Genomic DNA, 12,205 nt, shown 5'->3' on the forward strand with positions numbered 1-12,205 from the left:
TCCTCTTAATTCATTTTCCCGAATTGGGAGTATTCCAATTTATAACTTAAGTTTTATATTTTCGATGTGAATAGTTTATAATTAAGGCCACGTTAATAATGTTTTCAGCTTGTTTTCTCTATTTGATCAAATTATACAATCGGTTAACTCTGACTTTTTTTTTTTTGGCACAAAGGTTAACTCTGACTTTAACAAGAAAACTGATAGATACTGAAGGATAGTGCTGACGTGGCTGATGGTTGCTTTGTTGGCAAGGAAGTGAAGTTGCTGATTCATTGAGAGGCTTGGCGGTTACTGAACATGGGGAGTATAAATAAAGATCTATGAGTGTTGTTGACGATTTATCAAAAGATCATAGAGAGTTGTTTGGGCAATTTCAGAGAAGCATCTATGTACACTAAAGGCAGATTCAGAGAGCTAGCTTGGTCTCTGGATTTGAAGGCTCAAGGCACGTTTGGTGACTTGAGATTGTAATCGGTTCGATAAGCAATAAGAATAGTACTTGGACGCTTATCAAAAACAATTCTACATGCTGTTCATTTTAATGTATTAGAAGTTAGAATATCATGTTTCTATAACAAGCTTATAACATAAAATTAACTCATACTGTGAACATTCATTTTATCCGGCTCATCAATCAATGAAAACAAAATTAGAATTTCGTATCCAATCAATTCATTGGCTTGTTACCATTCAAAAATGTTTATCTTAGCAAACCCATTTTTAGGCAGCGATCAAAATTGGATTGAAAGGTATTCCTCCATCGTAGTAACGTTTTCTAAAAAAAAAACCTATCACAAAAAACAGCTATATGTACACATCAAACACAAATCTTCTCCAATCATCACAATCTCTAAACCTCAAACCTAAAAAAAAATAAAAAAGAGCGACGTAGAAAGAGACAGAGAGAAGAATGGGTCGCCAAAACGTTGTTGTAGTTTTTGGCCTCGTGTTCTTGGCCGTCCTTGGCCTCGCCGCAGCTGCCTCCTCTCCGTCTCCTTCAGCGTCACCTTCCAAAGCTCCATCTACTTCCACACCTGAGGTCGAAGCTCCAGTGTCCGAGGACACCATTGGAACCACCGACGACGATGCAGCTGCTTCTCCTGGTGATGATGACGTAGCTGTGGCTGGTCCTCTAGGAAGTGACTCCTCCTACGGTAGCAATGGACCTTCAGGCTCTGCCGATTCTGCTGACAGCGGCGCGGCGGCTCTTGGAGTCTCTGCGGTCGTTGTGGGTGTTACATCCATCGTCGGTTCTTTCTTGTTTTTCTGAGGTGTGTATTTTCATGAGAATATCATTTTTGAGTGAAGACTATTTATATATATGGATATTGTGATGATCATGTTGTAATTTATTTCTCCTTGGTTATGAGAAACGATGTCCTTGAAATAAGCTGAAAATAAATTAAACTTTCCTTAGCAATATAAAATAAAGAATTACGGATTGAGCAGTATGTCCATGTTTTCGAAATGCAGAATACGTAACAATTGTAGATTGCGTTATTTGTTGAATATGATCTTATTTGTCAGATGAAAACATAATTGGATGATTCATGAGAGATTAAATGGAATTTGATCAAATCAGCCTCATTTTTATGATAATTCACATGTAATACAAAGAAAGCGATATTAGTGCGGCGTGCCTGTTAATCCTAGGTTGATACTAAAGTAGTAAAACAGATCCCACTTGAAATGTACCGACATAAAAAGTAATCATCAACATATTTATGTCTTTTAGGTTTCTCGAATTTCTAAACGAAAAAGGAGAGGAGTTGGAATAAATGTTTGTTTAAGCTTTAATCTTGGTTGAATGATTGATTTTTAAATCTAAATTATGTTAAGCAGAGTAGTACGAGACTCCAAAGTGCAAACATATGGTCGATCATTATTGTAGAATTGTAATAAGTACTAGTTCCACCATTGTGTTGGACTACTGGTTTAGTGCATGTAGTAGGTTCTACTGAATTCTTAGTTCAGTTCTTGTTGGAAGAAATGTTTGCGATATTAGCGTCGACTGGTCCTTGGCCTGGGGGATTATTTGGGCCGAAGATCCAGACACCTAGTTTACAAAAAAAAGGTACTAGTTCCACTAATATTCATCAGTAATTTGTGCGGGAAACAAGATTTCTCTTCACAAAATAAAAGAAAAGAAATTTACATGATAGAATTTAAAAGGTATGGTCATAGGCCAGTTTCTCCGTTGGGGTTTGGGGATCTTCCACTTAAGAAGGGACCCATCAACGAGTGAAGAAAGAGCCGTACGCGTAGTGCATACGGGTCATATATTGGTGTCTTACTCTTTTGGTCCTAACCCAACCAATATGTTTTTTCTTTTTCTTTTGCTTTTGCAATCTTTTTCCTCTCTTTAGGACCTTTTTATCAAAATCTAACGACCTATATGGGGTAGCATATATCAAAAATCCAAAGCACTCTCCTGATTTCTATTATGCTTGATAGAGAAAGTGCCACAATTACTAACCGTCCGGATATTCAATATTCGTAGAAGGGTTTCTCAACGGTTTAAAAGATAAATTTTCAAATGATCATCTAAAACGTGCCAACTGAAATGCATGTTATAATGTGTGTGGATGACATCAGTGAAAGTTGGCAGCTTTTTTTTTTCGTATGTGATGCCAAAATTCAAAGTTTAGGTTTGAGTTGGAAACGGTTAAAAAGCATGTTGACAAAGAAAAAAAAGGGTTAAAAGCATTGTTATATCACGCGAGAAGCACATATATGACTTCTCCTTCTCTGAGAAGCTCAATGACTGAATCTTGTCTTGAGCATTATGTATGCAAGATCCAAATTCGAGAATGGGTAAGATGATATAAATTGGGGGAAAATGTTATTTTTATAGTTCCAAAAATGAGAATGCTAATCTACTTATTTGTAGACAAGAAAGATGAATGAATATAAGTATTTTCTGATTAATTCTATGAATACAAAGAATAGTAGTACAAATATGTATTGAAATAATTTTAGCGCAGGAAAAAAAATAATCCTTTCATTGGTTTGTATATCATTAATTATCGTTTGACAATTAAATATACACCAAATCTTTATAAACCGCTGTTTTGATTCTTAAATTTTACTTTCTACTCGTGAGGTGATCATCTCGTGTTTTGTACTCCCTCCGTTATCAAAAGATCCATGTGTTTATAAAAAATTGTTTCAAAAGGATATATCTTTTACATTTTTAATGCATAAATTAATTGCAAATTGTAAATTTCAAAAAATATAATTGTATTTGTTAAAATTCTATTGGTTAAAAGTTGTGAAAACAACTAATTACGGAATAATGTATTGATAACTAAAATTTGATATAGTTTTTTAATAAGTGTAAAAATCTTAAAATATACATCTTTATGAAAGAGACGAAGTATTTACCAATTATAGACTTTATCTAGTTTGACAAACTGTGTTTTATCATTTATGCAAACTGTGGTTTCCAAATATCATTTTTACTCTTAATCAATTTTTCTAATCTGATAAATTGAAGCAAACCTATATGTGTGATTATTTCAGTCAGTCGCTTAATTATGTTTGTAACTCTGGGCCACTTTGGTTTCTAATGGGTCAATTAAAAAAATAATTTGTTCGTATGCTATGTTACACCATATGGTAGACGGCAGTTCGCGTAAGCCAGCCGATATTTCTCTTCATTAACAAATCAAATTGTAGGTTCTTGGAAACATATGAGAAAGACTGCATGAGCCTTCCTACTACCCTTTCACTATTCTTTGGCTGGCAACCTCCTCTCATAGCTGCTTCCCAGTACACTCCAGATAACGACCGACTTGTCTACTTGTGATTTTTAAAAGAAAATCAATTTTTTATCCATTTGGTTACAACTATTCAATGTGGCTCGGTTTTGACATTGGCCCCACTCATCGTGTCTCTTTTTTTAATCAGCAACTTTCCAGCAACGACGTGACCAGTCTCTTGAATCATTTTCGTGTTTCCTCCAAGTTCCCACTTATGCACTCACACCCATTTATTACTCTTACCATTGATCACAATCATTCAACAAACTAAAAAAGTGCGTCAACATTTTCATAAACCTCATAATCATATTGGTGGTAGAACTGGTTAATTATATGGTTTGGGTCCTACTCTCTCCTTGACCCATGCGCAATCTTCCAACCTCATCCATGCTGTAACGCAAACTCAATAGGTCCTCTTCTTTTTCTTTTGATTTTGAGTTCTTGTTCTTTACCCCCACAAACACACCATTGGCTACAGATTTGACTATTTTCTTTTAATTTTATCAGTACTAGAGATTTTTTCCGCGCTTCGCGCGGATTGTGTCTTATAAATTTATTTTATTTATAATATTATTTGTCGGTTTGTTTCTTTTACATTAATTTTTTGTTTTTCCAATGTTAGTTTTTCTTAATTTAAATTTATATGTTTATAGTTTTTCTTTTTTCTGGTTGTAGATGGAGAATAATATTTTTTATTGATGGTTTTTGTATGTGACATAAACTTTTTGAAATTTTAAAATAATGTTATATATAGTACAATTAACACATTAAAGAAGAGAAACATATTTAAGCACATTTTATACAGGTTTTATATACATAATTTTAAACATTATATATGTATATATTATAAGTTTGAAACATGTAAATGCTTTCTAAAGTTAAATACTTGTTCTGAGTTTACATAACTTATCGAAAGTTTTATCTTTTTTAAATTTAAATCACAGAAAAAAATCAAAAAGTCAGTATAGATGAGTTTTCTTGGGCTTTTAAATCAACACTGAAAATTTACATGAATCATATAACAACAGTTTTATAAACAACTCGATAAAATTTGACCGAGCCAAAGATTTTCACACAATATGTTCTTTCTTCTTCAAATTGCGAGGCACAAGAAAAAAATCATAATTTTTGTTTTCACTTATATAACATTTTTTTTCCTTTACACACGGAATTTATTACACTGCTATAAGCAATTGAAAATTCTATTCATATAAGATTCACATCTATGCATTTTGACAAAGAAGAATTTTAGCCATCTTTAGTTTCAGAATGAATCAACTTCAGTCATATACACTATATTTTCTCTATGATTCAAACCTTACAATTTTAATATATGTGCAGATTTCCATGTGAAAAAACACGCACGCCATCTATCGTTCAACCTATTACTTTTTCCAAAGTAAACACTATAATCCTCGTTTGGTTAGCTCCACAAACTAATTTCTTTGGATCAGTGTAACCTTTCAGAAAATGATAATCTTAACATCTTACAAAAAAAACAACAAATATTGACTTATTTATATGAATATATATTATTTTAATCATTATAGTGGACGAAGAAAGCACCATAATTTGTACAACAAATTTTCTTAGATTCACTTCATCATATTCACCATTATACCATTTTAATTACATAATTTTATATGAGCTTCTTCACTTTTCCCGGTTATTTTCTCTTTATTTATAACTACAATATAAAGTTATAAACTATATATATATTATAAATTAATAATTTATTTACTCTTAAAGTAACGATTAAAAATAGAACATAATTCAATATAGATATATGATTCTATTAATAAATTAGCAGTTACAAATTTGAAATTTTTAGAAATATCAAAAGTTTTATATTAGTTAATTATCTTCTAAATGATATTTATTTTTAATTCTTTTTGGATGAGAATATTTTGGCTGAGGTGGATAGTCTCAAAAGCCTTGAATTTAGTCCCTTTTATATAGTAGGATACCCTCTTTTGTTTTTAAGTACAAAATGTATCACAATTTTTAATTTAACCAAAAAAGAAGAAGAATCTATCTAACTTATCATTCCGACCAATTTCGAAACACCGCACTGTACTTATCTGCCACGTGGCAAAATATCTCCTGCACGACGCGCTTCTATATATATCTACACATCTCTTCTTCATCTCTGCACCTGCACCTTCACCTACACGAAGCTAACTTCTCTCACTATCACCAAACAAGAAACTCAAACGAGAATGAGGATTATCTCACGGCTGTTCGAATCAGAAGATTCTTACCGGAGAAAACGAACACAAAAATCTCCGAAGCATCTGGACTCCACCGATAGCGCCACGTCGTCGCCACTCAGCGAAGCCACCGGCTCTAGCAGCCTCCATAGCAGTCTCTCTCTCCAGACACTCCCTTCCGTTCCCTCTCTTCAGAAAATCCCCTCGGAGACTTTCGCCGTTACCGTCTCACACTCCGTTACCTCTTCCTTCAAACTCCGGGAACGGAGTCTCCCGGTCACTTGTCTCGCCGTCAACGGAGGTTATCTCTTCGCAGTCTCCGGACACGAAGTCAGCATCTACGATCGCGACATGTGTGCTCATCTCGACAGTTTCAACGGTCACGATCCTTTCTCCGGATCCGTCAAGTCCGTCGGTTTCTCCGGTGATAAAATCTTCACTGCTCATCAGGACGGTAAGATCGGAGTTTGGAAACTAACGGCGAAAAACGGTTACAAACAGTTAACGACGCTTCCAACTTTAAACGACCGTTTGCGACGTTTCGCTCTTCCCAAAAACTACGTTCAGGTTCGCCGTCATAGAAAATGTCTCTGGATCGAACACGCTGACGCCGTTAGCGCTCTCGCCGTCAATAACGGATTCATTTACTCTGTTTCTTGGGACAAGACATTGAAGATATGGAGAGCCTCTGATCTTCGTTGCAAGGAATCAATCAAAGCTCACGATGACGCCGTTAACGCCGTTGCTGTCTCTGCTAACGGCACCGTTTATACTGGATCCGCTGATAGGCGTATTCGGGTTTGGGCGAAACCCGCGGACTCGAAACGACACGAGTTAGTTGCGACTTTGGAAAAGCACAAATCGGCGGTTAATGCTTTGGCGTTAAACGACGACGGATCGGTCTTGTTCTCCGGTTCGTGTGACCGGTCAATATTGGTTTGGGAGAGAGAGGATAGTTCCAATTACATGACGGTGAGGGGTGCTTTGAGGGGACACGACAAAGCAATACTTAGCTTGTTCAACGTCTCTGATTTGCTGATAAGTGGATCAGCTGATCGGACGGTCAGGATTTGGCGGCGCGGAATCGATGGTAGTTACAGTTGCTTGGAGGTACTTTCTGGTCACACGAAACCGGTTAAGTCGCTTGCAGCGGTTAAAGATTCGGAGTCAGACGGTGTCGTTTCAATCGTTAGTGGAAGTCTTGACGGAGAGGTCAAGTGTTGGAAGGTCTCCGTCACCAAACCGGATAATTATTCAATTTACAAAGATCTCGTTTTATAAATTTTATTTTTTTAATTATTGCTTTATTACATGTTTGGCGAACACCATTTTGGCGTTTTTTAACCGTCAGTTTATAAAAAAATGAGATTATTGCAGTACGTGCCAAAAAGAGTGTGATATAATATGAGTAGAGAAAAAAATAAATGTTGGTAATAATGCTATAACTAAAAATAATAAGTCACTCAAATGGATTAAAATTGAACAAGTGGACGGACTTGCACATGTTTCTTCAGGCGTCTGAATGAAGATGCTGCCTGAGTTCCTGTGACTGTGAAACCTTGAAACCTGGGGGAATCTATGGGGGTGATGTATTTTAGATCCCATATAGGTTTGTGATTGGTTGTCAGATAAAATGTACTTTAAAACTATGTTTGGACTGTTTACATGTAAGAATAAGATACATTATATTCGCATGCAAAAATTCATGATTAGCCGGATTTTTTAACTTATAAATTGACATTTTTTTTATACTTTTCGATTAATAGACAGTTTTTAATTTTTCTTAAAAATTGATAAGAACCGTCTCTTATCTGAAGATAAAAATTTCAGTTAAGAGATTGAAGTTAATTATAGTTTTAATGAGATTTTCAAGACAAATAGATTACGTCGAAACAAAGAAGTCAAAAGTGCCGTGACAGTGGATAAGACATATTTAACATTAAGATAATATGTTATTATATTATTATTAACAACTAAGATTTCTCTAAGCTGAAATCCAAATTAATTTATAGCCTTATAGGCCTATGACAATATGAATTTGTTGTTTACTTATGCCTACGCATGGACAAACACGTGTGTATTTACTGGGATTCAAACTCAGAAGAGATACGAGTGACTTGGAGCTATTCTAATTTATACTTAACATATAGTAGTAGTTAAATTCGTACGATAGCCAGTAGTAACTTAACTACAAAATGGGTATCTGCTAGGTCGAATGTTAAAAGCTCTCAAAGTTTTATACCAGTGAATGGATAACATTAATTTGTTGCTTATCACTTACAGACTGTAATCCATTAATTGTGAGTACACAAAGCGAAATTTCATCTTTCTATGGTTGACCACAAAAATTGAATTATAATTTTATCATAAGAAATAAAGTAACAATTCATTTTCTAAGGAAGAAAAAAACTTAGAAAATATTACAGAAGACTTGGAAAACCCGACAAATAAAACAAGGGGCGACTTATGAAAACAGGACAAAGATGGATCACATTAATTGCAACTTGTAAATAGTTCTACAAAAATTGCATCATAAATTAATTATCTTTGGTCAAACAAGTGCAGTTTTTGTAGAATGTAATTAGCTCAGGTTAACTTAGGTTAGAGGTTATATTGATCTAGGTCTAGTACTGAAAGTAAAGACACAAGCGATTTAACGACTTCCCGGCTCTCGGCGCGGTACGTGTCGTGGGAGAACTTCTGCTCCCAAAATCCACTAGATCAAAGAGTCTCTAGCACCACTAAATCAGTGTGCTAGATAGGTAGGTTACAATAAGATCCCTTCAACTTAGCTAGGGAATACAACAACCTTAATATGAGACAATAGCCTTAAGTCTAAGCTAGTTGTCCTTGTTGAAGTCTCCTTTCCCTTGATGCTGTATCTTGTTGACTGATCTCTGATGCTATAACCTGCTGTTGTTGCTTCTATCCGGTAACCCTAATCACCCATACTAACATTGTATATATATGTGTCGTATGTGATCAGGTAGTGCAACCTGGAGTGGGCCTGCGCATGACTTCGGCCCATCAGATGTGATGCTGCTGCTGGCCCATCACGCAGGGATAAACCCAAGCTTTCACAAATCTCCACCAGCTTGGTTTAAGCCCAACCTTGGCCCATCCGACAACCCTAGTGCCGACAGCTTCCTCCCTTGTTTCTTTGTCTTTCTTGTGAAATGAGAAAGTCGATCTTGACTCTCTCTCTCTCTCTTCCTCGTCTCTCTCACTCGCGACCCTTCTCCGCCGATTCGGACTTGGTGTCGTCGTGAGGAGTTATTGGTTGCTCTGCCTCGCAACCGTAGCTCCATGAAGGTCTCGTCAGCTCCACCGCGATGGCGTCGCATCTCCTTCTCTCCATTCTTCCCTCGAAGTCTCTTTGCCGAACGGCGATTTGCTTCTCTGATGATGGCTCACACCATCGTGACTCCATCATCTTTCCTCCCTAATATCCCCAGGTACATCTAATCTCTCCTCTTCATGAGCGATTAGGATCATCTGTTAGGGATACTAAGTGAGTCTTGTGGGAACTTGAGCTAACTTGAGGATTCTTTGCCTTTGCATGTCGTCTCAGGTGACTCGTGACTCTATCTCTAGTCGCGATTGAGAACCTGACATGTCGGTAAGCTCTTGCCTGAGCTCCATCATCACGCTCTACCTCTTTCGTAGATAACGTAAGCTCATGTCTTAACGAACCTTCTCTAATATGCTTTTCACTTGTCGATCTGACTCTTCTGTTTCTGTTTCAGAAGCCGGTTTAGCTCTGTGACGAGCTTACATAGTTTCAAGCGTGAAACCTTTCCTTGATCGGACATTTGATTCAGCTCCCTGAGCTGTTATTATATTATCATGTTCTGCTGGTAAGCCTTTCAACCAATACTCTTGTGCTCAGGTAACATTCTTGCGTTTTGTTACTCACAACAATATTTTGTGGCTTGATGTAGGTTCACTGTCTAGTAGGTGTTGGTGATTGATTGTTGAAACCTTTCCGGACCCAGATGCTTGCTTCTGACAACTCGTGAAGCATCGTCTGTGTCTCTGTTCCTCTTATGTGGGAATGTCTGGTGGCCCAAGTTACTCCATCTGAACCGGGTCTCCTTACTCAGTTCTAATTATCCTCCAGGTGATTCCTTATTTAGTAACATTCCCTGTTGCCTTTGATTTTCCATTTCTACACACACTGACCGTTTATCTTACATCGACAATTGATGTACGTGTTATGCGAGGATGGGATCATACAACTTGAATCACCTGGAGCGTTTCCAGTCTTCTTAGTTCACATTCAAAAGCTCACAGCAAAGCTGGAACTTCTGACCAGGTACCGTTTTTGTTAGGAAATCTGCAGGATTGACGTTTGTATGAATCTTGTTTAGAACAATATCTCCTGCTTCCACTAGATCACGAATGAAGTTGAACTTGGTAGCTATATGTTTTGTCTTCTCGTGATTGACTGGATTTCTTGCTAGGGCTAGGGCACTTTGAGAATCACAGTAGAGTTTGATTCCCTGTTGATTGAAACCTAGTTCATTGCATATTTCCTTTAGCCACATTGCCTCTTTAGCTGCTTCATTCATAGCCATGTATTCTGCTTCTGTAGTAGAAAGTGCAACCACTGATTGTAGACATGATTTCCATGAGATAGTGTTACCTCCGAATTTGAATGCATATCCAGTTACTGACCGTCTTCTATCCATGTCTGTTGCATAGTCTGAGTCTGAGTATCCTTCCACTAGGAGTGTAGAGTTCTTTCTGAATGTTAGATTCGAATCCACTGCTCCCTTTAAGTACCTTAGGACCCACTGGACTGCTTTCCAGTGTTTCCTTCCTGGTTTACTCATGAATCTGCAGACGTAGCCTACTGCAAAACCTAGATCAGGTCTCGAGCCTACCATTGCGTACATAAGGCTTCCCACAGCGCTAGCGTAGGGAATCCTTTCCATCTGAGAAGCTTCCACCTTTCACTCAGCATCTGTTAGGCTTCTCAATTTAAAATGTTCTGCAGTGGGAGTAATCACAGGCTTAGCGTCCTGCATCCCAAACGTCTTTAGGACTTTCTCAATGTAGTTGCTCTGAGATAGGATCAGGGTTCCTCTCTCTCTGTCTCTTGTAATATCCATGCCCAAAATTCTTGAGGCCTTTCCCATATCCTTCATCTCAAATTCTCCACTCAGTTTTTCCTTAAGCTCTTTGATCACCCTTTTGTTTCCTGAGGCGATCAGCATGTCATCGACATATAGGAGTAGGTAGATGGCCTTGTCAGTTTTAACATCCCTCATGTAGACACACAAGTCTTTACTGCACCGTTCGAATAACTGATTCTTCATGAAGCTGTTGAACCTATGGTTCCATCTTCTTAGGGACTGTTTCAAGCCATACAGGGACTTTCTCAACAGACACACTTTGTTCTCTGTTCCTGGCTTTATAAACCTCTCAGGTTGTTCCATTAACATCCTTTCCTCTAGACTTCCATGTAGAAAGGCTGTTTTGACATCCATCTGTTCCAGTTCCAAGTTTAAATTTACCACAATGCTGAGCATAAGTCTGATAGAGACGTGTTTCACAACTGGTAAAAATATTTCATTGTAGTCAATCCCTTCTGTCTGAGAGTACCCCTTCGCAACTAGTCTGCCCTTGTATCGTTCGTCCTCAACACCTGGGATCCCGGGTTTTAATTTAAACAGCCATCTGCATCCAACAAGCTTTGACTTAGCAGGTTTATCAATTAGATCCCAGGTTCTGTTCTTCCTATGAGATTCCATCTCCTCCTCAGCTGCATTTTTCCACAACTTCTTCTGTGGACTTTTCATTGCCTCAGCGTAGGATTTAGGTTCTTCAACCTCTAAGTTGTTGATGACATTTAGCGCATAGGTTACAAAGTTTCCATCCTCATAGCGAGATGGGGGCCTCACGTTCTGTCTTCTTGCTCTGTCTCGAGCTAGAACATAGGTGTCTAAAGATCCAGTGTCACCACTTTCACTTTCAACCTCGTCATTCTGTTCTTGGTCACTCGAACTACTCGACTCTTCAGATGATGATGATTCTTCTCCACCTTGATCAGATGTGTCTTTGGATTCGACAGAAGGAGAAGGCCCTCTGATCAAATCATCACTGAATGAGACCCTCTTTTTAGCTTGTTTCTCTGTATCTTTAGTCACTCCTGTGCTTTCTTTTGCTTTAGCAACGGTGTGCTTGTACAGCTCGTCTTCGTTGAAAACAACATTTCTACTTGTTCTG

General features: G+C 37.5%; 2 protein-coding genes across 2 annotated transcripts; both read left to right on the forward strand.

The window, feature by feature from the left end:
- The first annotated feature begins 694 nt into the window (after nt 1-694).
- On the forward strand, nt 695-1,452 carry LOC106364675 (anther-specific protein BCP1). Its single transcript, XM_013804202.3, has one exon. The coding sequence runs from the start codon at nt 914-916 to the stop codon at nt 1,271-1,273; it is 360 nt and encodes a 119-aa protein (XP_013659656.1). The 5' UTR covers nt 695-913; the 3' UTR covers nt 1,274-1,452.
- Nucleotides 1,453-5,896: 4,444 nt separating this feature from the next.
- On the forward strand, nt 5,897-7,353 carry LOC106367342 (protein JINGUBANG-like). The gene has a single exon (XM_013807098.3). The coding sequence runs from the start codon at nt 5,984-5,986 to the stop codon at nt 7,253-7,255; it is 1,272 nt and encodes a 423-aa protein (XP_013662552.1). The 5' UTR covers nt 5,897-5,983; the 3' UTR covers nt 7,256-7,353.
- The last annotated feature ends 4,852 nt before the right edge of the window (nt 7,354-12,205 follow it).

This window comes from Brassica napus, chromosome A9, assembly GCF_020379485.1.
Source record: "Brassica napus cultivar Da-Ae chromosome A9, Da-Ae, whole genome shotgun sequence".
In the NCBI taxonomy this organism is placed as follows: Eukaryota; Viridiplantae; Streptophyta; class Magnoliopsida; order Brassicales; family Brassicaceae; genus Brassica; species Brassica napus.